This window comes from Channa argus, chromosome 1, assembly GCF_033026475.1.
Source record: "Channa argus isolate prfri chromosome 1, Channa argus male v1.0, whole genome shotgun sequence".
Lineage (NCBI taxonomy): Eukaryota > Metazoa > Chordata > Actinopteri > Anabantiformes > Channidae > Channa > Channa argus.
This window is the reverse complement of record NC_090197.1, coordinates 45,630,681-45,657,366: the sequence shown is the minus strand read 5'-3', so window position 1 is coordinate 45,657,366 and position 26,686 is coordinate 45,630,681. Positions and strand designations below refer to the sequence as shown.

The 26,686-nt window shown below is 38.8% G+C and overlaps 4 protein-coding genes and 1 pseudogene across 13 annotated transcripts in view; 1 reads left to right on the top strand and 4 right to left on the bottom strand.

The window, feature by feature from the left end:
- Nucleotides 1-536: 536 nt before the first annotated feature.
- LOC137139131 (delta-1-pyrroline-5-carboxylate synthase-like) lies at nt 537-7,092 on the bottom strand. Of its 4 annotated transcripts, none has more exons than XM_067525933.1 (17): nt 6,933-7,092; nt 6,305-6,422; nt 6,033-6,187; nt 5,724-5,873; nt 5,499-5,603; nt 5,260-5,418; nt 4,794-4,884; nt 4,382-4,506; nt 4,142-4,286; nt 3,985-4,058; nt 3,601-3,700; nt 3,069-3,289; nt 2,844-2,981; nt 2,560-2,755; nt 2,303-2,424; nt 1,323-1,605; nt 537-1,205 (listed from the first exon to the last, which is right to left on the bottom strand). In XM_067525933.1, exons 2-17 carry the CDS (start codon nt 6,399-6,401, stop codon nt 1,024-1,026), a joined length of 2,343 nt encoding a protein of 780 aa, XP_067382034.1. In that variant the 5' UTR covers nt 6,402-6,422; nt 6,933-7,092; the 3' UTR covers nt 537-1,023. The 4 variants fall into 4 exon arrangements, with proteins under 4 accessions (XP_067382034.1, XP_067382048.1, XP_067382042.1 ...); XM_067525947.1 differs by having other exon boundaries at nt 6,033-6,184; XM_067525941.1 differs by having other exon boundaries at nt 6,830-7,069.
- Nucleotides 7,093-7,265: 173 nt separating this feature from the next.
- On the top strand, nt 7,266-10,145 carry LOC137139127 (E3 ubiquitin-protein ligase TRIM11-like; annotated as a pseudogene).
- Nucleotides 10,146-10,756: 611 nt separating this feature from the next.
- Nucleotides 10,757-14,477, bottom strand: habp2 (hyaluronan binding protein 2). The gene is made up of 13 exons (XM_067525906.1): nt 14,318-14,477; nt 13,865-14,057; nt 13,624-13,713; nt 13,419-13,529; nt 13,209-13,325; nt 13,004-13,114; nt 12,741-12,912; nt 12,561-12,655; nt 12,097-12,475; nt 11,871-12,013; nt 11,465-11,599; nt 11,226-11,371; nt 10,757-11,118 (listed from the first exon to the last, which is right to left on the bottom strand). Exons 1-13 carry the CDS (start codon nt 14,375-14,377, stop codon nt 10,951-10,953), a joined length of 1,920 nt encoding a protein of 639 aa, XP_067382007.1. The 5' UTR covers nt 14,378-14,477; the 3' UTR covers nt 10,757-10,950.
- Nucleotides 14,478-15,313: 836 nt separating this feature from the next.
- LOC137139113 (probable E3 ubiquitin-protein ligase TRIML1) lies at nt 15,314-18,461 on the bottom strand. The gene is made up of 4 exons (XM_067525892.1): nt 18,156-18,461; nt 17,957-18,003; nt 17,731-17,873; nt 15,314-17,634 (listed from the first exon to the last, which is right to left on the bottom strand). The coding sequence occupies exons 1-4, from the start codon at nt 18,372-18,374 to the stop codon at nt 17,063-17,065; spliced, it is 981 nt and encodes a 326-aa protein (XP_067381993.1). The 5' UTR covers nt 18,375-18,461; the 3' UTR covers nt 15,314-17,062.
- A 1,695-nt stretch (nt 18,462-20,156) lies between these two features.
- Nucleotides 20,157-26,686, bottom strand: part of ablim1a (actin binding LIM protein 1a) — a 37,233-nt gene continuing 30,703 nt past the window's right edge. For 3 of the 7 annotated variants that reach the window (XM_067525815.1, XM_067525773.1, XM_067525798.1), the window contains 6 exons: nt 25,401-25,538; nt 24,588-24,673; nt 23,913-24,036; nt 23,642-23,703; nt 23,398-23,458; nt 22,541-23,136 (listed from right to left, as the gene is read on the bottom strand). In XM_067525815.1, the coding sequence (XP_067381916.1) occupies nt 23,048-23,136; nt 23,398-23,458; nt 23,642-23,703; nt 23,913-24,036; nt 24,588-24,673; nt 25,401-25,538 (560 nt within the window). In that variant the 3' untranslated portion in view covers nt 22,541-23,047. Of the gene's footprint in view, nt 21,205-21,368; nt 21,504-22,500; nt 23,137-23,397; nt 23,459-23,641; nt 23,704-23,912; nt 24,037-24,587; nt 24,674-25,400; nt 25,539-26,686 lie in introns of those variants that run through there. The other 4 variants (XM_067525823.1, XR_010916263.1, XM_067525782.1 and 1 more) reach the window with 4 other exon arrangements.

Sequence of the window (26,686 nt, the reverse complement as noted above, 5' to 3'; positions counted from 1 at the left end):
ATATATTACTTATTACTGTAGATATGTAGATATCACTTTACCAAAAAAAAAAAAAAAAGTATTTCATGTCAAAGAAAAAAAATAGCTAAATAAAATTGACCATAAAATGTGAAAAGGTGAAAACTTCTTAGGGGGTGTCATTTCTATACTTACTGTATATGCATTTGTAGCAAAAAAAAAATAAATCATGCACATATCAATAAAATTAAAAAAGTAATTTCCGTTAACATTACTTAACAATTAAAGCTCACCTTAAAACATCCAACCATTCTCTGCATCCACTTATCCTTATCTCAGCTGCCATTGGGTGAGAGGCAGGGGTCACCCAACAGAGAGACACACAAACTTTCACATTCACACCTACATGTAACTTAACAGTCACTACTTAGCCCAAAATGTGGGAGGAAACTGAAGTACCCAGAGGAAGCCCATGAAAGCACAGGGAGAACAGGCAAACTCCCGACCTCCCAACTCTGAGGAAGCTTTAAAACATGAAACGAATGCTAATTCTGTGACATAATACACAAAACAATGAGTAAAGAACTGTACAGAATATTTATTAAGTCATCTGTGCAAAGCAGAATGACTTCAAAATAAATCTGAATCAAGATTCTGCACAAAAAACAGTTATGTACAAAAAGACAGAGGGAGACTTTGTGTGTAGAAAAATAAGTTAGAAAATAACAGCTAAACCAATTTGTTCCCCCCTGACCCTTTAGATGAAAAAGCTTTAAACTTTGTTTCACCAGTCGCACTCACACATAGAGAACAATTTTCCTCCGGAGACAGAAAGTTATCTATAAAGATTCATAGGTTTTTGCACAGGTTCACAAAACCAGGGACATAACTGTCTAGTAAAAGTAGCCACTGATCTGCATGCAAGGTCCTGCACCAACATAGCTGACTTATACAGGTAATTGAAGCGGCAACTAACAAGTTGAAGGGCTACTGGTGGACACAAAACTTTTAATTATCCTAGTAAACTTCAGTTAACATGTGTGGCGATGGCTTTTTAGTTGGCACCTAATTAAAACTCCCCTGGGGAACAGGAATGTTTTCATGAAGGTATTTCATAGTGCCTTGCTCAGAGAAATCGGCTACAGTGTGGCCTTCCCCTCGAAGGACCCATTTAGTGGTTAGAAGGCCCTCCAAACCCACTGGACCTCTGGCATGTATCCTTGCTGTACTGATGCCAACCTCAGCTCCTGCAAAACAAAAACCATAAAATTAATTTTTCCACAGTTGTAAGCTAGATACACTTACAAGAGGGTGTATTTCTCATGGTCATCTCAGATAGCATTAAGTATCATGCATATGCATACCAAGGCCAAAGCGGTAACCATCAGCAAAGCGAGAACTGCAGTTCCAGAACACACAGGCACTGTCCACCAACTGCAGAAACTGTTCAGCTGTTTCTTCATTTTCTGTGATAATGACATCAGTGTGGGAGCTGCCATATTTGTGTATGTGGTCGACAGCCTCCTGCATGCCATCTACCACCTCAATGCAGCACTCCAGGTCTCCATACTCTGTCCTTAGGGACTTCACCTCAGATGGGCTGAAAGTTAAATAGGATGCAAACCGGGGACCTGCGTGAATCTTCACCTGAGAGCGCAATAACACAAAAAATAAAAATGAGGATATATTAATATAATTATAATATAATGCCAAGCTCTTGGTAGGAAGCTTTATTCTGTTTTGGAGGTCAAACCATCTTTAAAATGTAAAACAAAACACTTAAATGTATTCTATGATTGTATATGTTTTTTAATACATGCACCCAGACTTATGAGGTATAAAGAATTTGAAATTACATCACACCATGTTAAATGTTTGGGAATGTAGGCACCATCTTGTGGGTTATGTGGTCTGTTTACCTGGGCCGGCTACAGTGGTTACAATAGGTAAGCTGCATATATTTGTTTGGCTAAAAGGTTATTTAAACTGTTTAAATTTGATGGAGATGGAAAAAGAGATAAAAAGGGAAGTAAAGGGACCCTAACTGAAGAACTATAACCCCAATAGCAAGCAACACTAATTGGAAAAATGAATAATGATAACAATTTTTAGAGTGGCTCAGTGCATCACCTGCTAAATCACAAGCAGTTAAACTGCAAGGGTACGATCATAATAAAGGTAAGACAACACTCCTCTACTGACATCTGCAAGGACACTTTTCAGAATAATGATGAAGTCAAAACACAGATTCCAATCACCATCAAAAAGGCAGCAGAATCCTCTCAACATGGTGCACAAAAACAACAAATCAACTGCACATTCTCTGGTAGCACGTGCTCCTTACATTTTCTGTTCTGAGCATATCAATGATCTGGTCAAACAGAGGAGTTCGAAGCAAATCTCTGTGAATAAGGAGCGTCTCCATGGCATTGCAGGCTGCAGGGTAGTCACATTTGGAGTCTCTGACTAGAATGAAACATGAAGTTAGTATATTTATTTAGCAGGTCTCAGTTAAACCAACAAGTTTTAAAACTGCTATGCGTACTTCTACAACTTGTAAAACAAGATGACAAAAACTAGCCGAACACAGGAACCACATACCAACATCAATAGCTTTGTCCATGCTGGCGTCGTTGTCTATGTATACATGACAGACACCTTCGCTGTGGCCCAGTACAGGAATACCCTTAGCTGCCCTTTGGATGTCCCGGACCAGCTGAGACGAGCCCCTTGGAATGATCAGGTCAATCAACTTGTCTAATCTGCACAGATCTTCAACTTCTTCACGTGTGCTCACCTACACATCGTGATTAATTTTATTATTTCACTTAATATTACAATTATCATTAATAATAACCTAGATAATGTGAAGTGTGTAGTCTTACCAGCTGAATGGCATCTGTCACTCCATGAATGGAAAGGGCTTCCTGTGTGAGCTGATGTAGAATTTTATTTGTGTTTGACGCTTCTTTACCCCCCTTCAGTAGTAACGCATTTCCACTGGCAATGGCCAGAGCTGACACCTAAAACACAATTTGAACTTTCACAGTCACACAAATCGCCAGCTTATATCAATTAGTTGTAGAGGCTGATTGCTGGGTCTGACTGACCTGTGGGAGACAATCAGGACGTGACTCAAAGATGACCAGCAGGACACCAATAGGGACAGTGATTTGTTCCAGTTCAAGGTTGTTAGCAACCCTGGTCCTCCTCAGCACCTGCCCTACACTGTCCCTAGAGGACACAGCTAGCTGACGGAGGCCGATGGCAAGGCTGTTCAGCTTGGCAGTCGACAGACTAAGGCGGTTGATAAGAGGCTGGGAGAAAAGTCCTATGAAAACAGACAAAAACAAACAAACATTGACAATCCAGTACATGTTGGCAATCATAGGGATTGTAAAAGATAGGTGAGAAAGATGTTCAGTGCAGTCTCCCAAAGCATTGTGCTAGTATGGGTCCTGCCAAACTCAAAAGAACTAATTATTCACAAGCTGATGTGAACCAGAGCTATAGTAAATCCAAACAAATGCTGATTGATGCTCCCAACCTTTTTCATATGCCACTCACACGAAGTCCAAGTGGTACAAATGTGTGATTCGAGTCATATCTGCATGTAACTGTGTCTTTTTTGTGCCTTCATACCTGATGTTGATGCCAACTCCATGTCTCTTTTGTTAGCACTCAGAATCTCGTCTTTCTTCTCTGTAAGCAACTCTGCAAGACAGCAGATGATCTCTCCTCTCTGATAAAATAAAGAATCAAGATAATAATTTCAGAGCGAAGAATAAATAAAAAGTTACAATGTAAATTTGTACATTGAAAATTCTATATTGGTTTATATTATGTTTAGGTATGTAAAGTTTTGTATTTACTCTATTTTAATCTAAAGATTACTGTAATGAAAATGTAGTTTATAGCTTTAAAAAAGCATTTTAAACCCATGAGAAGATTATTATTTTATTTACTATAACATTTAAGCATATCACTTCAATCAGCCAGACCATGCAAAGGAAAGGAGAAGCTCACCTGTTCAGGGAGCAGGGAGGCCAGAGCCCTGCCTGCATGTCGGGCCATCTCGGTTTGTTGCTCCACAGTTGGACCTGGTGGTGTTTATAAAATGCATGTTAAACATAAAACAAAATAAGCGGATCCAATATCCTTTCCATTTTATTTTATCCAGTACCGGCAGGTTTCACTTCAGAAAAGAAGGTGCCAATTTTCTTCCCTTCCACAATGTCTGTGATGACATGACCTGTGACTTTAGGGTCTGTGCCATTGGCAATGACAACAGATGTACCCCCTTGTAGGGCCCACAGGGCTGCTTTCACCTAATTCAGAAGACATTATTGAGTATAATGACACTTCATCATCAACCAATCAACTCAGTCCAGTTTACACTTAAAGTACTGTTTGTCACACTAACCTTGGCTTCCATACCACCAATGCCAACTCTGGACTTAGTGCCATAAGTGATGGACTGCTGGTCTCCAGGATAAAATATATCAATGAGCTTGGCATCATCGGATCCTGGGGGACTGTCGTATAAGCCTGGGGATACAGTTTCTCTTTTTTAATCCTTCATTGAACCAGATAACTTACATTGATATTGGTATTTGCTGATCATCTGACCACAAGGTCAGACTTATAGAAACTATATATAGATTATTTTCGATACTATAATATAGAAACTAAACTTGACAGAGGAATGAGATAATAAAACAAATGGATACATAAATAATTTTTTAGCTGACCCGTATGTCAGCTTTTTACCTACCAACTACTGTTAAAACATAGATGTAAATAAAGAAAACTACATTTTGTGAATGTATCTGTACCTTGAACATCAGACAGAGCAATAAGGAGTTCTGCTTTCATTTCAACAGCAAGCCGTGCAGCCAAGCTATCGTTATCTTTGATGCTTATTACCTGAAATTCACACATTAAACATTATTAAGACTGTTCTTAAATTCTAATCAGTTTTCCCCCATGCAAAAAAACAAAAACCCAGTCCCATTGAGTGGCAGAACAAACATGTTCACTGCCTTCAAAAAGGACAACAACAGAAGCAGGTCTGTATACTAAACAATGGCAGAAAATAAGACCACCATATTCTGAAATACTAGAGAACGTTTAGTGCAGCCTTAAAATTTAAAAAGTAGGTGTCCCAGAAATAAAATATCAGAGTGGAAATGGAAGTAAAACAAAACATAAATCTTTAACTTACACATGCTTTAGGGAATCAATCATTACAGTTCAAGATTGTATCCAGTATGCCCAGCATGCCTTTAACAGAATACTTACATTTACCCCCTGCAGGTCACTACTGGGAACAGGGGGTGGAACAACTGCATCATTGGTGTTGATGATGGGAACAATGTTCATCCTCAACAGTTCATAGAGTGTGCTGTTCAAGTTGCGACGCTTCTGCTCATCGTGGAAATCCAGATTGGTGACTAGAATCTGCAAACATAGATGTAAATGCAAAGAATCCAGTAATTTGCTTTCAAAACTTTATTCTCTGAGGAAAGACAATTACATACTTGTGCAGTACAAATGCTGTACTGAGTGAACATAGCTTCATACAAAGCCATCAGACCGCTCTGTCCAGCAGCTGCACATGCCCTTGCCTCCAAAACTGGAACTGACTGAAAAACAATTAATTAAAGGTTTAAATACCACTGTGAAAATAATGCAGCAAATGTTTCCTAATATTTCAAAATTTCTCAAAAAGTTAACTAAAATTGCCAGACCTAAATATTATTTACCATGTCCTTCAGTTGGTTCTGTCCCGAATGTAAGGCTTGTCTGACACTCTGAGACAGCAGGATCTCATGTCTCAGTCTCTGCTTCCCAAATGCCACAGCTCCACTGGTGACAATCATCATCTCCCTGCCTTGATTTTGCAGCATGGCTACCTGAAAGGCCACACAAAGAAAAAAAAGTTTTTAAGTTTTTTTCTGCAGGAATTTCTCCTTTATTATGTGTGGTGAGTCCAAATTAAACAATAATCGCAAACAACGTTCATCAACAAATGTTTTGCGGTCATCTGTAAAAACACTGTTTTGTGATATTACCTGCTCTACTATTGAGGCCAGTCGTCCCAATGACAGACCACACTCATCTCCACGTGTCACCACAGCACTCCCCAGCTTAACTACAATGCGTCTGGCCTGCTTTAACTCACTGCGATGGGCAAAAGATTTCCCATGGGAACGTGGGAGTGAGACTGCTGAGAATAACAAAGTCATTTTTTTTAATTATGCATCAGCAGTATTACAGCAAACAGATCAGTGACATTAGGTGTCCACTGTAGGTTTAACACATTTTTAATACACAAGTTACTTACCTTTGGATTGGGAAAATGCTCTAATGGAGACTGGGTAGACATTTGACTGCCGGAATTTAGATGGTAGGTGAGGACACAAGGCCAGCCTGGTGAACATGTCACTGATGCTTCAGGACAGCTGTCGTGAACACACAAACCAACCCCAGGTTAGTCTAACAGCAAAAATCACCTAATCTGAAATTTTCTGATTTTGATTAATATCTGGTTTATTATTATCTAAACCAATACTTAAGATGCAAAGATTTAATCACCGTTATTAATTTCTGCATTAATGCAGTCCCACAGGAAAACACTGCATCAGGTGGCTTGATGCCCTCAACATGGTTTGTACTTAAACTTGAGTCACTTACCCGGTAAAGATGTCTGTACTAACGTCAATAAGCTTAGAAAATATAGAAAAGTAAAACATCCAGGGGATAGGTACCAGCCGAACTTGAAGATAAGTGAAGTCACTAAAGTTGATAAGCTAGTTATACGGCTAACACACTCTAGCTACGTGGCTAGTGTTGAATCAGTTAAACAAACCTGGGGCAAGCTAGCGTTTACTAGCATTAGCTGTTAGCTGCCGAGCTTAGCGGCTATTTCCGACAACATGGAAGGAACAGTTAATTTCACAGAGACTTCTTACCGGACACTGTAGGGATGGAGAAAGCCAAACAACTAAACCGGACTGTATTACAGGAGACACGTAGTCAGCAGGACCGCCGGTGCCACATCCACAGCCCACGTTGGTCGAGAAAGCGCAACAACGGAGCTATTCGCGAACGACGTCTACGCATGATATTTGGATTGACGTAAGTAAAATATATTTCACGTACGTAGAAGTAGTAATGTCGACGGGCGGACACATATGTAGAGGAAGTAAAACCCTGGCGATGAAGACTATGCACTGCCTTCGTTTCATATTTACATTTAGTTTCAGCTTTCGAGTTAAGTTAAGTTAATTCGCATATATGTAAATGGAAACAGACTGTAAACCACTTGTAAAACAATAAAACGGATTTAATTAACAGTACATTTTGTCAATGAAAATACATTTTTGACAAAATAATTTTAACTCAAGGTCCACTTACAAATTTGTCATCCTTGGATATCTGACTAAACTCCATTTGCTGATGGTTGCCATAGGATGCAGTTAAAAGAACCAAAACATTTATATTGTGGTAAGAGGACCAATGGCCTTTCACACAAGAATTAATTCATTTAGTTTGTTTACATTTCAGACTTAAGTGCATCTAAATAATTGGTAGCTTAAGTTACTTAATCACATAATTAATTTAGGTTTTTGGAAATGTGCCATCCAATTGTGTGGAAGTCAGTAGTGTGAAAAAGCTATTGGAAGATACCAACTCATCTTTAGTAATCTGACACTGAGGCATGTGAATGGTGTGTACATGCCAAGAGAGCCCTGTAAAACATTAATGGGCAGTAGAGCCAGGAGCAGAGAGCACACTGAGCCACCACAACAGTCGCAAGCAGAGCTATGGATACTGTTAAGGAAACTTTGAAGTGTCCCGCCTGCCAGGATGTCTTCACAGATCCTGTGACGCTACCATGTGGACACGACTTCTGTCTCACCTGTATACAGACTGTTTGGGAAACGGATGGGTCTGATGAAGGTCCTTTCTTTTGTCCAGAGTGTCAAATCTTCTTCCCCCCTGACCTCACTGTGGAGATAAATACCAATCTTCAGACCAAGATAAAGGACTTCACCACTAAGCCAACAGCAGCAGAGTTACAGACAACAACTAAAGGCAGAGGAACAAAATCTTCAACTGTTTATTGTGACCAATGCATAGAGGCACCATTGGTGGCCATAAGGACCTGTCTTACTTGTGATGCCTCATTGTGCCAGGCCCACGCCCTGCTGCATCAGCAAAGATCTGCTCTGAGGAAGCACACAGTTGTGGAGGTAACAGGGGATCCACTGTCCCTAAAGTGCAGAGAACACTGTGATGAGCTCAAACTCTTCTGTATGGAGGAAAGAGTCCCAGTGTGCTGTTTATGTGTCCTGGTGGGAACACACAAGAACCACAAAGCATCTCAACTCAGTGAGGCTTGCACTGACTTTAAGGTGCACCTTAGAATTATTTTGTGGCCAAGTTTTATTTTCTTGTAAATATATTTCTTCATTTATTTGATCTATATATTATGTCTTTAGAGCATGTTAGAGACTACTCTGAACCAACTGTTGAGAAGGAGAAGTGAAGCAGAACATGCCATCAAGGACTTGGAGTCACTGTACACACAAACAGTGGTATTATCCCTGTGAAGTGTCACCTTTAAATTATTTATTTATTATTTACAGAACTGCTCTTGTATATAATACAGTGTGCTTTTAAAATTTGTTTTCCAGAAGTCTGCTGCAGATTACAGAGAGAGAATCTCAGACAAGTACAGCCGGATCCGTGTCGTGCTGGAAGGTGACGAGCGTCTGATGATGCAAATTATAGATGCAGAGGAGACATACATGACAGACTGGCTGGAGGCCCAGAGGGCCATTTTGGATGCCCAGATCAAGGAGATAGATAGCCTCAGAGCCTCCAGCAAATCCCTCCTTGAGGAAACAGATGATCTAAAATTCTTACAAGTAGGTTAATGGCAACTAATATCATGACAAGATCATGTGAAACTGTTGTACAAATGCAGCCAAATGCAGCCAAAATGTAGCAGTACATACGGTCGTATATATGGCCTGTTTGTTTTCCACAGGATATAACAGCACAGAACCTTTGGTGAGTAGATCACCATTTTTTTTACAGCCCACTGTTCGCATTGTTTTGCCTTTTAATGTTTCAGTTTTTTTATTATAGCGAAACTTTGGATTTAGCACCAATCCAGGAAGTACACAGGGATTTATGTGATCCCAAGAAGCTAGAAACAATAGAGAAGTTGGTGGATGACCTCACTGTGTCTCTGTCCCAACACTTTCCTCGAATGTGGTCATGTCAGTAAAAATCCATTTATAATGAATCATTATTAGCATCACTGTAATTGTGCACTGAAAGTAAATTTGTATTTGCAGATCTATGTTCTCCTGCTCTGGACTCAAAGACAGCCCATCCGAAACTGGAAATATCTGAGGACAGAAAACAAGTGTATTGGAGACGACAACCTGCCAGTAAAGATCCTGGCCCTCAGCCATATGATTCTCAGTACAGTGTCCTGACTCAGGAGGGTTTCACTAGTGGCCAGCACTACTGGGAGGTCATTGTTCAGGAAAAACCTTATTGGCTAATAGGCATGACCACGGGGCCAGTCCATAAAAAAGATGTTCCAGATCAGACTTCATCCAGCTTCGGTGTGAACAACACATCCTGGTGCATCTACCATGGAGATGGCCAGTACTTGGCATGCCATGATACACAGGAGAAGCAGCTCACAGTTGTCAAGACAGTCAGAAAGCTGGGCATACTGGCAAATCTCCACAAGGGGGAGCTGTCATTCTATAATGCTGATGATATGACCCTGCTTCACTCTTTTTGTGTGCAGTGCACTGAGAGTCTTTACCCTATGTTAAACCCATGCATTGATGTGAATGGACTGAACAGGCAGCCTCTTACCTTGTTTTGGATTAAGGACCCATGGGATTGGCATGGTAACACAGATTATGGAGATAAAGAGTCAGCTTAAAGGACAATCCCAAATAAGTCACTGAACACTGACTCAATTTTTTTATATGTATTTAATCTGTGCCCACATTTTGTGAATTACACAGGGAAAATATCATCACCTGAGAAGAAAAATACTGTCAAAATTAGCGATCACAATCAGTTTCACTCCCAAGAATGCCTTACTGGTTGAACTATGACCAAATAATAGAACTTCCTAAGGCAGACAATTAAGATATATATTTCTTATAATCTTAGCCCATGGGAGTATGGGTAAGAACTTATATTAATGCTGCATAGAAAGCAATCAGCTTAAAAAAATAAGAGCTCAGAAGAGACATCCTATTATTTAGTTTTTACTAATTGTAGGTTTTCCACTATAAATCAGTAATGTCTATAGCATGAAGTCATACTCTCTTTATTTGACCATGTACATAACTATTTTAGCAAGTACTAATGCATGCATCTTCAAACACTTTGGTTTATTTGTTAAAACTAGTTGTGGTTCAGCAATTTAGCAGCTCTACTTTTAAACTTGATGTATTTTGGGAAGTAAAAAACCCATTTAGAAACTACCGGCATGTTTTTTGTTTTGTTTTGTCCCTACAGCTCACCAGACCATTGCCTTAAGTCTCACATGTCCGTAAACAGTTGAAACTAAATACTCAGTAAGGTCAAATAACAGTCACATTGTTTTTCCCTTTTTTCCATCACTACTTTAGAAACAGTGATGCATTTTTGACCAGTTTCTCTAAGAAATATATATGTGCTAAATGTTGAAGAAATACATGTTTTATTAATAAGAAAATATGATGCGTTTCTCTTAAAGAACTAACAGCAGTCACACGTTTAAGTTTATTGTCTCCTTTCCTTTTCCATACAGACATCCTTTTAAATAGTGGATTACCTGTGTTGTAGACCTGAAAACCAGAAAACTAGTGCAACTGCACAAAATTCAAAACTTAAATCAGGGTGAGTAGCATTTTGTTACATTCATAATTAGGTCATTATAGATACACAAGCTTGCATGTTTCTTTATGGAAATGTGGCTTGAGTCTTTGACTTGATCCAGTCCAGGAATTGAGTGACACGTGTATAGACCCCAGGCTTGTTCGCCCTCCCGCATTCATCTCCCCAGCTCACCAGGCCATAAACAACATGGCTACTGTTCTGCTTACAAGTCAATGGACCTCCAGAATCACCCTGAAAAAAAGAGAAAACAATTAGTCAGATAGAAACGATCTAAATTAAGGTTAAGGTAGTCACACATTTATTTGAAAGACTGCATTTAGTAAGTTTCCTCTATTGACCTGACAGGAATCCACCCCTCCCTGCAGATGGCCAGCACAGAGCATGGTAGGACTCAGGACTCTTCCATAAATAGAAGGTTCAGAACACTTCTGCTGGTTGATCAGCAGTACATTGGCCTGCAGCAGGTGATTGGAACCATATTTGGCTGAAGAAAAAGTAGAAAAATGTGATTCTACTGAATACAACAACCAGTGCAATGCATCTGTGTTTGTTACATGCTAAGAAAAGGGGACCTTACATTGCTCCGTCACACCCCATCCAGATATGGTACACTCTATCCCATCAGGCAGTGTGGCATCAGGCAAACAGGCTGCTTTCACAAACTGCGTCTCATTGGCACAAACTCCGTTATTACCCTTTAGCCTCAGCAGAGCTTCGGGAATGCAGATGGTTAAAAGTCACAACAGCAACAAAAAAAATTAAACGATAAAGAACGTTATGTCTTCATTATGTTTAACTTTTTGATGTTATAGAGTTATTAATATTGTAAATTTCATTAGTTGTATTATTCCAGATTTGACTGTTACTGACTTTATTTATTTAACAAAAATATAGAAGGTAGGCACAGCATACTCTTTTTAGACAATTCTAATAGTGTTGGTACCAACTTATTTGATATAAAAGGAGAGATGGATGTGGATTACCTATATCATTGTAAACTGCTGTTGGAGTCTCCCTGTAGTTTTCATGTACAATAACGTCTTCAACCCTTATGGCTTGCTCTGTTGTTTCTGTTGAAGCCAATGTAAGACCTCCTGCAAGCACCTGCATGTCCCTTCCTTGTATACTGTTCAAACAAAAAGAACACAATATTCTTTAGCGTGTTTCGTTTTAGTGGTTTAGATTTGGAGTCATCACAATTGTGCTTACATGCAATGTGCAGCTGTCAGAGCCCAGCAGCTTGCAATAAGAACTCCTCCACAGATGTGGTTGAATGGTCGATTGGTATTTGTTGGTCTCACTTGCAGAGAAACCTGCCAGGGTAGAGTCCCAGGAGTGACTTTCAGACCACCAAAAATTCGAGTAATGGGTTTTTTTGGCTGAGGGTTCCCACAGGTAGTGAACTGTTGTGGACCAGCGGTGGGTCCAGGTTTCATAGTTGGACAGTCATCGTCAGTCCCTGGCGGCTCTGTAATTGGAGGTTTGACAGTTGTTGGCTTGGCGTCTGCTGTAGGTTCAGGCTTTGGTGTTTGAGGCTGGGCAGAAGTGGGATGAGGGATAGGAGGGGCTATTCCAGTTGGCACCACACCTGAAAAGACATATACAAAATGATGACAGGCGTTTTTGTTGACCAGACTCATAATCATAAAGTTGTTTAAAGATTCAAAGCTGACTTGGCTCAGGACACTTTGTCACATCACAGTAGCCCCACAGCAACTGGCGGTCTCTTCTGTAGAAACACCAGGGCTTTTTGTCTCCATCTGGGTTTCTGTGTCATGAAAATATGTGAGTGAATATCCTCTTCCAGATTTTGTCTGCAGTTTGTGTACAGATTTTACATTTTTTCTCCTTACCTGCAGAAGTTGTGCAGGCCAAGTCCATCTTTGTCCTCGTAGGTGTTGAAGGGGTTAGTTCCTTTCACCAGGACAAAGTGAGAGTTCCAGTTGAGGCATTCGTCACCTTCTTCTGTCTCGGTCACATTTCCACGATATGACTCTCCGTTGTCCACATAGCAGTCATTGGGGGCTAAAAAATATACGGCACTTAGTCAGCATCTGCAATATGATGATGCGTATTAAACTGGAAAATGGGAAACAATAGTGGAAGACGTATTTACCAACATGACAGAAACGTCCTCTGTACCCTTGAGCGCACATGCAGTCAAAGTCATTACCATTTTTGATGCATTTTCCACCATTCTTGCATGGATTAGGCTCACAAACTGAATCTTTGGACAAAAACAGTATATTGTTTAAACTTCCAGAAACTGTAAAAGGGGGAAGAGATATTCTGTCTTATCTGAATGAAGAAATAATCCTTACAGGTTTTGCAGTCTGGAGGCTGAAAAGGCGCTTTGCATTTACACTGGTAAAATGGGGGACTGGAGGTCAATACACATTCCCCACGCCCACATAAACCTCTCTTACAGATTTTTGGACCTAAAAGAACAACACCATGTGTTTAGATATAAATTTTTGCTCATTGTATTTTGTGCATCTTCTAGTCCAATAACAGCACTGAGACAATCAAACCTTTCTCGCATCTTTTTCCGTGGTAAGGATTAGGACAGTCACATTTGATTTTTCCCCTGCCCTTCTGCTTACACACTCCATTGTTGAGGCAAGGGTTTGGGCTGCACTGGCCTGAGAAATGAGAACAGTTAAGGGTGGAACAAAATCTTTTGATTAGAGCTTTCCTGTGTTATTACACCTGAGACCTGAGAATTTTATCTCTTACCCGCTATTGCCTGAAGGTCATAAAGCCAGTCTGAATGGTCATCCTCCTCATCATCATCACCAGTTGGGTCTATGATCTTAAAGAAGTAGTCTACAACAATAATTTACCATTAGATATTAAGTTCTGTCTTTTTCTCTCAGTCAATAAAACATGCACATATGTTAGTTAATGAAATAGTTGTTTACCGTAAAGCGCACTAAGGATACTAATTTTGTTATTGCCTTAAAAAAGGAGAACTTACCCTCAATTATGTCCTTAAACCTTAATCTCCTTTTATGGGGGGTGCCCTGTCTGTGAATCTCAGACCCTTGACGGCCATGATTTTGATGCTCGTGATTATGGCGATGCTCGTGATTATGGCGGTGCTCATGATGATCGTGGTGCTCACCATCACGATGCTCACGTTGATCTTTGTTTTCCTTTTTAGGTTTCAACTGAATAAAAAGAATTGTTGCAGATGACAGCACTAAATGAGAATCATAATAATAAAGTTTTTTTCTTTTTTGCTTTGTAGATTTCCCTTAATGTTTAAATGCAAAAAAGGTCATCAAATATTTATCAAGCTGGGTTGTGTTTCATTCACAGAAGAAATGCATTATTACATGTTGCAACATTTTGAATCAGAACCAATGTATTTGATTAGTACTACACGCTGCTGTACAAAATCAATATATACAGTAAAGCGGATACATACTTCAGCCGGAATGAACAGCGCCGCTAAGAAGAGGCAAAAGAAGAGGATCTTCACGTTCATGACGGCAGTGGATCAGAAGACATCCAGGGCAGTAAAGTGAGAATGTGCTGTCAGGCAGATCACTCACACTTTTCTAACCATTTGTGTAAGTACACTAACCTTTGATTTACCAGGGTTGTCTGGCATCTATCCCTGGTGTTGAGTCAGGTTTATTGATTTTGCTCTAGGATAAATTATACTTTTTAAATTGTTACAATAGCCAGAATGTGGTTGATACTTGTAATAAAAGAATAAACATTTGAAAAAATCAGCACCCTTGAGACACATTTACTATAAAAAAAAAAAGAACAAAACAAAAAGAATTTAGTTAAAAAAGTCAGAGCATGTAGTCAGAGGAAACACAAGAGACTCAAAAAGCAAATTTGCAAAGAGTGAGTTGTTTGCTTGACTGTAGACTTTGGATCCACTACATTAGGTGCATCTCAGGATAAATTACACTGTGCTCTTTGATTTGACAATTCAGTCATTCGAAAACCCAGTAAACTATGATTCATGGTAAAGGAAATAAACCATAAATAAATCATCACATATACATCAGTAACAGTAATGTTTGTGCCTGAGTTGTACCCTTTGAAAACGCTACAAGCAGAATATGTACACCCAGTATGGATAAAATACTATAATCTTTTCATTGTTAAATAATTTAATGAGACACACAGCTTCTAGTAATCTGAGTCAAGTTATATCCTTTAATGTCTTTCTAAATATGTTTGTGCCTTAATGTCATCCAAAGTACATTTGGAGGAATTCTGTAACAGCAAGGGAACCACTTTTTAATATAACATCATTTATAAATGTTCTATAATTTTGTATAAACATTTTAACTAATGGCCCTTTTTATGGTTGATAAATCATATATATATATATATATATATATATATATATATATATATATATATATATATATATATATATATATATTTACCTAATCCACCATGACACATGCTTTGTCTTGTAGCATCTTATTCATTGTATGTAGGCACTCCTGGACCAACTTCCATCCTCCAGTTTGAATGGATTGCTAAATGGATGACCTACAAGATTATTAGCTGAAGCAGAGCACACCCTTAGTCAAGGAAGGGTGTTGCATTTAGATTTACATTTAGTGATTGACAGTAGCTTTTACCCAAAGCAACTTAAAAGGCAAGCAAAAAACCCAAGTCAATGAGAAAACATTAAAGTGAAGCGCTATGAGAAGTGTTTCTCTTTCATGAAAAGAATACATACGATTTTGTTTTCATTATTTCTTTTCTATTTGCAGTTGCCTCTTCAAGACAGTCAAACAAGAAGTAAGGAATAATCATGGGAGAAGATTTACAGTATCTTGTGTCTTATTAACCTATATAGGCTAAAACGCTTTTGGTACCAAATATTTAAGAAAAAAAATCAAATCAAATCAAAATCTATGACTTTAAAGCCATTTGACAAAAGCTTTTGTCTAAAGAAAGAAACAAAGTAAGCAGAATACTCAGTTTTGTTAGACATAAACAGCAGCTATTTTTCAAAGAAAGAAAGTTGCAGAAGTGATCTCCTGTTGTTTGAACATTTAGTAAGGCTGCTGAATGTGCAGAGTTAGTGTTACCTGATCTAAAAAGCATTGGTAAATTATTAATCAACTGCAGGCCATTAGCCCGTCTGTTTGTCTACCACTTGTGATCAGGCTGAAAGATCTGTAAGTATTTCTTTTATCTTGTGAACTAACCTATCAAAACATTTTTTTCATGGATTGCCATAAATTGTGTAATTGTGTAATTACAGTATCGTGTGAAACATCTATGGTGCAAATCTGCATTTGCACCAAACATTAATTGATCAACAATTCAAATAATTGAAAGGTAGCTCACTTTTTCCCATAAGATCATAGATACATTTTACAACTTTGTTTCTCTGCAACTTTTTCACATGCATTGAATTTGTCCATTGGTTTTAGTTTATAACCAAATAAGCCAATTTAAAAAAGCAAACAAACTACAGGCATTTCCATGAGCCTCAGCTGTATGTTTAGCTAAACTGACTCACAGAAACAAACTGAAGCAGTGTCTATTGCTACACACACACACACACACACACACACACACACACACACAGCTAATGTACATTTTCAATTTGCACTGTTCATCTATAACATGCATCCACTGCACCTTATTCATACATGGACACATACCTTCACACGCACAAACATATTCTTCTACATACATACTAATTTACACAAATAACAACTACACCCATGCTATTTTTGCACTATTGAAGCACATACACTGTCAGTGTGTACACTGGTACTTGTATATTACCTGTACATCAGTGCTTATGCAGCCTTCTCTTGTCAATGTTCTCTTTACTATTGGTAATTTTTATCTCATTAGTTTCATTTTTGCTTGTTTGACTGCTGCTGACAATGGAGTGCAGAATTAAATGTTAATTTAAACTCAGTGACAAATTTTAAAATACTATTATGCTGAACAATGCTTGGAAACATGGTAAGCAGAATACATTCATCAGCATGTTAGCACACTCGACAGTACTATTTCACTCAAAGCAACGGTGTACCTCACTGAGCAACGGGAATAGTGCTAAATTATTTGTCTTGTTTAAAACCATTAGTTACAGCTTAAATACATGACTGGTGCCTTTCGAGAAAATAGAAACTTAAAAAGGAATTACTAAAACCTTTTGGGCAGGAAAAATTCAGCGATCAGCCGAAGGAGATAACGCATTAGAGATTACAATGGGCTTTGCATTGATGCCATTGTGATCATGACCAGGGCACAGGGCCAGGTGGAGGCAGTCTGAGAAGGCTGCTGCACAGAAGGAAAACAGTGGAGTCATGTTATCTGCTGCTAGAAACGTCACCAATCCAGCAGGGAAACTACAGAAAACACCAATCCGACAGAAGTGTTTCGTGAAAGGCAGCTGATGTGGCACACCTCCATGCCAGGCTGTATACTCCCCATCGAAGAATTCTATGCACCACGACTCATTCCCCCGACCTAGCCAGCAGGCCTCACTGGTGCCCTTGCGGGGAATGGTGGGATAGGTGACACCCAGTTCCCAGTAGGATTTCCCAGTCACATCAATCTCCCAGTAGTGGCGACCAAAGCAAAACCCTTGCAAACTGATGACATTGAGCGTGATGTCAAAGCGTCCAGGGAGGTCAGGTAGTTGCTGCCAGGTGTCTGTGTAGGTGGCACTGTCACCTTGGGGGGATATGATCAGCTTTGGGTGAGCCGTCTCTGGATCTAGCGTCACCTCACTGGAATCTGGAGACACATATTTAATGTATTTATTGAGAACAGTTGATATACTAAAGAGGTCAAGCTGTAGTTATAAGCTCTGTAAAAAAAGTGTGAACTGACAACTCTTGAGTAGTGTGTGGATTATAGGAGTTTGTGAACAAATAAGTAGAAGCATGTTGTTAGTGAGGCTGAGGATCTGTTCAGCTTTAGCCTCGTCCAGGCGCACACTGCTCGGGTCCGTCCGGTTTAGCAGGTCCAGCACTCTGAAAGAGCAGACCATAGTAAGCTGTTGCTCCACTTCGTAATACTCAAACTTTTGTTTATTAGTTGTTATTGGATTGCATACCTGTCCACTGTCCCCGTGGCTTGCTGTTCTGGGTATGAAAATATTGACTAAATAAAAGCAGAAAAATAAAAATGAAATGTACTTTGAAACCAAAATGTTTCACCCCACGTAACACTTAATTACTACATATAAATGATAGATGATAGAACATTTAATCATAATTGATCTACTGGACTTTGACAGTGTTTTGTTTAGTCACCATTGTATCAGGCTCTGTCTCAGTCTGGTCCTGTGCCACAGTGAGTCTGGACAGGTCCTGCTCAATCTCCTGAATTAGACAACAGCTCCTCTCCATCAATCCATCTAGGGCAGAGACGGCAGCCCGCTCCTCCATCTCCAGGTGAGATAATGTGGTCCTCAGGTCCTCATCCAGGACAGCCTGGATCTCCTGATATTTCTGTATGATGCTCTCCCTCATCACTGAGGCCTTTTTCTGAATCAGTCATTTATCATTTATCACCATTAGACTGCCTGATCACAGGCATAAATATAGCCTTACTGCAGGATAACTCCTTAAATATTATATTATATTATATTATATTCTAAAACAATAAATACAGATTCATGTTGTGGCTTGTCTGAACACGACTTACTGTGAGGTCCGATTGCCGTGCAGCCAGTTTCTTCAGCCTGTATTTTACTGCTTCTCTTTCCTTCTTTAGACACTCTCTTTGCTTTTCTAATGATTCCTGTAGAAAGTGTTATGAATGTGTGTATATATACATATATATACACATACATACATATATATATGTGTGTGTGTGTGTGTTTGTGTGTGTATATATGTATGTATATGTATGTATATTTACATACATACATATACATATTTTGCACAGCTCAATTAAACATCAGTAATTTAAATGGTGCAGCTTCCTCTAGCAGCACTGAAAGCCATGCTGTGTAGCTGCCACACAATCAGCTGAAAACGATTGCTGCTGATAACATGACTAGCACAATGCAGTGTTGTGAACCCAGAGGCAAGTATCTGTCTTCCATAGTGAGAAATGTCTCTATTATGCCACCTTCTCCTGAAAAAGTTATGAATGTTGTGTCCACAATTAATTACATTTGTCCTACAGTAATATTCCATGTGTGCGTGTAAAATGCACTGTACAAGAGTGACACTGTTTGACGTGTTGAGTGCACATTTAAATCTCAAAATGATCAAAGAAGAATTTTATCATGACATTTTAATACCGGCAGGTTTGTGTATTTTTATTACTAACTGTATGCTTTAAAACACATGTTTTTCTGCAGTCCTAGTCCTCCTCCACTTAAATGACACCACACTAAGTGGAGTATCATTTACTGTTCTGAATGATGCCGGTGCACGGGTTGATAAAAGTTATCTGTATAGGGTGGTTTTGTAATATTATAACTCATTTTGGAAGGCAATTGTGGCTGAATGTGCAAGTTACAAAAACCCCCAGTGCAAATTAAATGACACTTGACTTACAAATACAGTAGAAACCTGAACTAAAACCTAGTAGTAGCTAAAACCTAGATCTCCAACTTAACCGTCAGCGGTTACAGGGCCTTGTGGATAATATATGCATCAGGAACAAAAAGAAAATATATCAACTATATCAAATGTGTTGTATCAAATTAGATTCCCTTTTCAGCTGTTTATTTTGTCTGATCATTTTATGCTAACACATTAAAGTACATAGGACACCTTGGATATTATGAACAGAATAAAAATAATTTACCAATTGTTTATTGTATTTGTACAGATGTCCCTGCAGCTGCCAAGTCATGTGTCTTGCCTTCACACTTGAGCAAATCAATGGGAAAGAAGGGAACAAATAACCGTAGTTTGTGAGAATACTTTAAAAAATGCTAAATACTGTAAAGGATTTTCGAGGCCCAAATTGCAAGTTTCAATTTGTTAAATAAGTAAATCTTTCTTTGGTGCTTATCATTGTGTGTATTGGCATTAGAGATCTATATATAGATCTATACACCATAAACTATACAAATATTTGTATCAGAGTAAAAGGTCAGATTATATAAAAAGCCTAAACTCATCAGTGTTTGTATAGAAGGTCAAAAGACTCCACTGTTTGTTTGGTTCATAAGAGTCAACCAGTCCACCTACTACCTCTCACCTTGTGTAACATCCCTGATCAAGTGTGTGTTTGCTAGTGAAATGCAAAAAAATAAATAAAACGAACCCAGATAGCAGAAAAGACGCAGCGGGTATCTTTGGTATAGCCGGGATCATATGGTTCATGGTGATTTAAAGCTTTATTGGCTTAGATTTCAATACAACAAATGGCAGTGTGGGTTTTCATTTATAAAACAGTTCTTTCAAATACAGTTGCTTCCTACATTTGGTGTTTTTTTCTATTTGTTGGTTATTTTATGATGGACATGGCATTAAAATATATCAACATTTGTACTTTCAATACACGTAAAGGGAAAGTTTCTGGTTGTGTTTATGAGAGCCTGAGAAGAGAGACGTTTTCTTTTTATCAGGGTCAGATGAATGTTTGGTGTGTACAGTAGCCAGCGGGAAGGAAATTGATGATGTGTAGGTTCTTGGATGAATCATTTTCATGTCTAGTAAAACAGTCGGTGGGTTACCTGACTGCTTTCCAAGTGGCTTCTTTTTTCAATTCAAGGACTCACTGAGCCGATTCTTGCAAACTTTGGGCCAAAACATTTTCAGCCCATGCAAAGGAAAGCTGACACATGTTCAAGCTACGAGCATGGACATTTTGTAATGGTGCCATGAGGTTCTACTGTACTTAGAAAGTTCCACAGGAATCAACAGCAACAAATAGTAGGAATAAACAAGCAAGAAAGAAAGGAAAGCAGTTCCACTCAAAGCAAAGCAAGAATTTAAACAAGCGCAGTCAAACCAAATTACATGACCCTATTTATCATTCATTCTTTGTCATTTTTGAACATGGAAGAAAGTCCGATTCCTTGTTTCCTGTGCAAGTCTAACTGGCCTCCAGTTCACAGTCTCAGGAAGTATCAGAAGAAAAAAGAGTCCATTTCATGGCTTCCTTGATTATGTCCGGATAAAACAAACAAAAGAGAAGGAAATAAACCAAAACCTACATCTAGATTACAGTTGTTGTGTGTTATCTGAATGAATGTACAGTATATGCATGCTGCTCTGACTGCTAGAAGAGCTTGGCCTTCTTTTTCATGTCGTTGCGTTTCCACAGGGGAAGCCTGTCAAACTCCTGGATCTCCATTCCAAAGATGTCAAAGAACGTTTCGGGTGCTAAGTGGCGCTAGAATTGAGAACAAAGGTGGACAAAACAAAGGAGGGGGAGGGTGGGAGGAGGTGTTTGTGGTTAGCACCAAAACCATAAAAAGGGTCACTGCAAAAATGACAAAAAGCAATGGATACTGCAAATTCCTTGCTAGAGCTATATTTGTGTAACATGTTATTTACACAAAGTAGAGAAATCCAGTATCAATTGCAGACAGTCGGGTGGAAAACTGATACCTCCAGTCTGGTTCTGTCCACATCCCTGGGCAGTTTAGTTCTCCCTCTACTGGTTATCATGAGCATTTCATAGGGATACACCTTCAGAAGGAGACACTCATCAGTGAACAGGTCAAACCTACAATCTAGAGTCAAAAACCTCGAAAACCCTTTTTAGCAAACAAAAGTATGAAAGTCTGGATTGTTCTGGTCATTTTGAGGGTGACAAAAGGGAACACGGTGGGAGAACAGGTATGTGACAGGAGGCTCACTGGGAGTGAGAGTTTATATAGTCATTGGGAAAATGCAGGGTGTCATGGGGTTTTTTGTTGTTGTTGTTTTTTTTATGCAATTACGTGCAATATATAAGGTAAGGGCAAAAACATGAAAACAGAGTTATGTAGCAGGCTATATTTTTAGAGAAACTTAATGTGAACTAAAAAAGGACCAGTAATGTAGGCCAGGTAAATCCACATGGAAATGATTGTCCTGGAAAACTGAGGTGTTTCTACCTTTCTAAATAACTAAACCTTCTTGTAATAGAAAGAAATTGATAAATGATCGTTATGTTAGAGATAATGCTCATTGATATGCTATTTAAAGCCTCTAAACAACTCATATCCACATAGTAATGTGTATACTCTCTCATATACTACATAGTATATAGCGATATGAGTTGTGCGGATGACAATTTGGGTGTTGGATTCTCCACTGTATGTTTTATACAGTATCCAGACACTGTAAGTTAAAGCTATGTGCAGATGAACATGGAGAAGCCAGCATGCTAAGCGCTACAGTGACTCAGGCAGCTCCTGAAGCAGCATGCTAAATCAGGAACCCAGCTAATGTGAGTCGTCACAGTAATAAATCTGTTTTAGCTCCCTAATTCTTCCACCAATGTCCCCAAACTACAAGTGTAAATACATAATGCTAATATTTTAATTTCTCTCTCCTCATTTCTTAGCCGAAATATCAACGCTAGACTAGGTTTGAATTAGTTTTAATTATGTCTTTGCCTAAGTTAAAATGCACAATTTTGTAAATTATTTATGCGTAGATTACATTGTTGTTATTAATACAAAAAGAAGAAGATACTTGCTTTTGGTTCCAACATATTAGGCATAGATACTCCCCTGTCCATCCTTGCAAGTGCTGCACGGCCATCCTTATAGTGCTAAAGAATAGAACATACACAAATGTAATATAGTGGAAGGGGACTGCAGGGTTAATGGCATGAATATGTCCACTCATGACTGTGGGCACAGTGTTCACTGCATTGAGCTTGGATACCGTTTACTATCTTGATTTGTTTTTTAAGATGGGAAGTAATTTAAATGTTCTCTGAATGTCTCTGTAGTTTTATCTTCTTTGGTGAATTTTAAAGTCATGTTTAAATGTAACATTTAGCTTGAGTCATAACATTGGTAAACACACAGACACACACACACACACACACACACACACACACAGAACGAGACATGAGGCGATGATTGTGCACTCCATTTTACAGTACACTGGGTCAGCTACTGGGCAGTACATGTTTGGGAATTTGAAATCACTACACTGCATGCCCTGTAGTTGACATTAGTCCAACAGTGATGCAAGCATGTAAGCAGGGGTGGGTGGTGTGCATTCAAGGCAAAGTCTCACTTGCAACCCATGAGCAAGCAAATATATATTGCATAGTGTGGAAGCATGCCATGTGAAAAAGCAGATGAGCGACATACCTGAAACTCTGCAGGACAAAATGGGACAGAAAATGAGACTCACAGTTAATGGCTTTGCTGTCAAATCCACCTGCCAGGCTACTATCTAGAAACACTGCTGTCCCTGATGACACATTGTGTGAATAAATATGCAAACATTTCTAAATGCATACAAATGCATGTCCATTTATGTACACGTAGCAAGCCATTTCTGAATACTGATGCTGAATAGCTTTGGTGAAATTGGCAAGAGATTTGCTTGATGGCCACGTTTTGGTAGCAGCTCTCACCTCTGCCTCCTCCACACATGTCACCATAGCTGTTGTACTGGGTGAAATCTGTTGACTGAGGCTGCGGAAACACAGACAACAGTACATCAACAATAACATATGGAGATTTTGTTGTAAGTTAAGGCCAGAATTCCTTTTCTGTTTTTTTTTTCTGTTTCTGACAGTCTTTTTAAAATCTACTTTTCAACAAGAAATTTATGTTGCTTGATAATAAAAATATTAACAAGTATGAATGAGGTCTTACCCGATGCAGCCCATTTCTTCCGTAGCCAGGCAGAGAGTTAGTTTTGGTTGGAGAAGTTGGGTCTGAAACATAAACATTGTCAAGATTTAAGTTTGGTTTTAAAATATACAGTAAAGTACAATCAAATATCAAATCAAATTTTGTATGTAGTAATAGTCATTTAAAAAACCCAAACATGTTATATAGTCTTATACAGCACAGACATAGTGTTTACAGTGCATTGCTGACAATTCTGACAAAGTGTACGTTAGCTGAAGAGGCAGCTCTGTACCTGCGTCATAGTTGGACTGTTTGGGGTCATAGCGCTGAGCAGAGAGGCTACGTGCATGACGTTCCCTGATCTGCTCCTTTTCCATCTCCTCCTTCAAAATGAGCTTTCCCAGACCAGACTGAATCTACATACAAACATACACAAAGACATATTATACAATTGCAGTACACAGATATAGACGTATTTCAGCACAAACAGATACAGATTAGGGATACAAAATATGGATGTGTCCCTTCCACAGATACCTCACTACTAACAGCTTGGTGCAAAAGTTTGCATCCAGTGATTTTGAAATGGAAAAAGTTAAATTTAATTTTCATTATTTTGCTATAACTTGTTTTATACACTCCTTGACTATTTTTGTTACTTCTGATGATAAAGAAACATTTGTACAAGCTAAATCTGATTTAATATTATGTTTGTTTTTAATTTGTTTCTGACAGTATTACGGTTAAGTTTATAGCCTCCTACATATATTTTCAGAGTAAGGGGAATTGTATTCCCCTTGATAAATTAATAAAAATATTTTATGATGAAGGGACATTTGCACCTAACTATATGCATGTACAGTTTATAATATTTATTAGGATATACAGTAATGCAAATACAATAACACATGAGCTTATGTTGGCATCAATAGCTGGTAAATAGAAGGCTCAAACTTATCGAACTGACCTTGCTGAGGTGCTCATCCTGTAGCTGTTTTTTTTTCAATGCCTCTTCCTCCTCCTCTTCTCTGGATCGTCTCCTCCCTTCTGAACCTAGGGATGCCATGCACAAGAGCAAAATGTTACATTTAACACATTTATACTCACCGAGAAAGACACACACCTCATTTTGGAGGAAACCATGCTTCACATGTACAACCTGATGAAATGCTTCATCCATAGTTCAGATTACGAAAATAACAGAAAGATAAAGCTGCTTCATTTGGCTGTGAAGCAGTGAGGAATAGACACGGTAAATGAATAACAGGTGGACAGTAGAACACAAATGTGTGACAGAGTTGACGAGACAAAAATACATACTGTCTTACTGACTTACTGGAGTATTTGGCTACACTGACATGACGGACACACGGTCATGTCAAGACTTTACTGGATGTTAAATACACAGAACAGCACAATGTAAAACAGACAGACAAGAGTAAGTTTGAAGTCAATCTCGGTTATCTCTGTCCAAGGCATTTGTGGCACTATTGTGTTTAGCTAGTGCACCAATCATGTGCAGTAACTGAACGTAAAATGGAAAACTGATGCTACCGCAAGACCAAAATAATATGGCAACAACAGAAACCAAAGAGCAGAACTGCTTGTGCAAGCAAAACATAAAGGAAAACACTGGAGCGCTTGAACAGCGTGAGCTCGGAGGGAAGCTGGGATGCAGGTAAGCTGTTGGGGCAGCTAGAAGGAAGGCACAATAAGGGACAGGTTGTGGTGAGGTGTCTGTTGTAGCAGTGCAAGCAATGCCGTCAGAAGCCTACTGTACCTAACACAGCGAGAGAGTAGGGCCAACAGTCGCCCTCACTCCGTGAGCTGTCGTCCGGAGAGGGAGCATGGGCAGCAGGGAAGGTGGCGGATCTGATGATGTCATCAGCAGACTTGCTTTGACGTGCTATGGCAGTATCTAGGTTGGTAACCATGGGAACTGATCTATCAGTGTCTTAGTCATGGTCTCAATTAAAGTTTAACATCCTTGCACCATCTGATTGTCAGGTTCAATGATCATTTCATCTTATTTTAAAATATATATTATATATGTACAATTGTAAAATATGTCTTTCCTAACAAGTCACTAAATAGTGGATGGAATTGTGAAAAAATTCCTACAGCAGCTTGTGTACATACACATAACTGAAATTTGCTTACAGCGATGGTAAGCTTTTTCTTATTCATTTTAAAGCTAGCCTATGTCACCTCGATGTTACCAAGGGAACTTCAGTTCACCAGTCTACTCTACATGTGCAACTGTTAAACTTCATGTTAGCATCTGATATAAACATTTTAATGGTTTTATTATCTAAAAGTAGAAGAAGTAATTAAAACATAGCTAATCATGGGGCTTGTTTGTTTGCTGATTGTAGTGCGTTTTCCCTTGTTCTTAATGAGGCTGCCTTTAACACAACCAACTTACTAAAAATGCCAGTGTAACATACATACTGCTGTGAGTCGGTAAGATGGACGAAGTGCAGTGTAAAACAAGCTACAGCATGAGACAGAAGAGGATTGGAGACAGACTTCAAACAGCTTATACACTGACACTGGGGGTGACTACACGGTTAGATGAACACACAGTTTCAGCTGATTAACAAAAACATTTTCAATTAAGAGACCGGCAGAATAATGTCATTTCTAGTCCAGGAGTTGGACTACTCCAGATGGACTCACATACTCCTTCATCAATTCCTACCTATCATGTTCCAAATATTTAAAACTATTGATTATAAAAATGTGGACATTGCTATAATAACATACAAGCCCAATTTCAAAAAAGTTGGGACGATGTGTAATAAATAAATAAATAAAAACAGAATGCAATGATTTGCAAATCTCCTCAACCCATATTTTATTTACAATAAAACATAAACAATATATCAGATGTTGAAGCTGAGACATTTTACCTTTTTGTGGTAAATATTAGCTCATTTTGAATTTGATGGCAACAACACAAATCAAAAAAGTTGGAAGAGGGCCAAAGTTGCTGCCATCAAATTCAAATTGTGTAGCATCCGCTCTTCTTTTAACAACTGTCTGTAAACGTCTGGGTAGTGACCA

Excerpts from the sequence above, each read along its gene's own strand:
- habp2 (XM_067525906.1), bottom strand. The coding sequence starts at position 14,377 with ATGAACGTGAAGATCCTCTTCTTTTGCCTCTTCTTAGCGGCGCTGTTC. Across the intron at positions 13,326-13,418 it reads CGGAAAAAGATGCGAGAAAG|GTCCAAAAATCTGTAAGAGA; the intron begins GTTTGATTGTCT and ends TTGTTCTTTTAG. Across the intron at positions 11,119-11,225 it reads GAGGGGTGGATTCCTGTCAG|GGTGATTCTGGAGGTCCATT; the intron begins GTCAATAGAGGA and ends TCTTTTTTTCAG.
- LOC137139113 (XM_067525892.1), bottom strand. The coding sequence starts at position 18,374 with ATGAGGGAGAGCATCATACAGAAATATCAGGAGATCCAGGCTGTCCTG. Across the intron at positions 18,004-18,155 it reads AGACAGAGCCTGATACAATG|TCAATATTTTCATACCCAGA; the intron begins GTGACTAAACAA and ends GCTTTTATTTAG. Across the intron at positions 17,635-17,730 it reads CCACACACTACTCAAGAGTT|ATTCCAGTGAGGTGACGCTA; the intron begins GTCAGTTCACAC and ends ATGTGTCTCCAG.
- LOC137139131 (XM_067525933.1), bottom strand. The coding sequence starts at position 6,401 with ATGTTCACCAGGCTGGCCTTGTGTCCTCACCTACCATCTAAATTCCGG. Across the intron at positions 1,606-2,302 it reads ATATGCTCAGAACAGAAAAT|GTGAAGATTCACGCAGGTCC; the intron begins GTAAGGAGCACG and ends TTGCGCTCTCAG. Across the intron at positions 1,206-1,322 it reads TGGTTACCGCTTTGGCCTTG|GAGCTGAGGTTGGCATCAGT; the intron begins GTATGCATATGC and ends TTTGTTTTGCAG.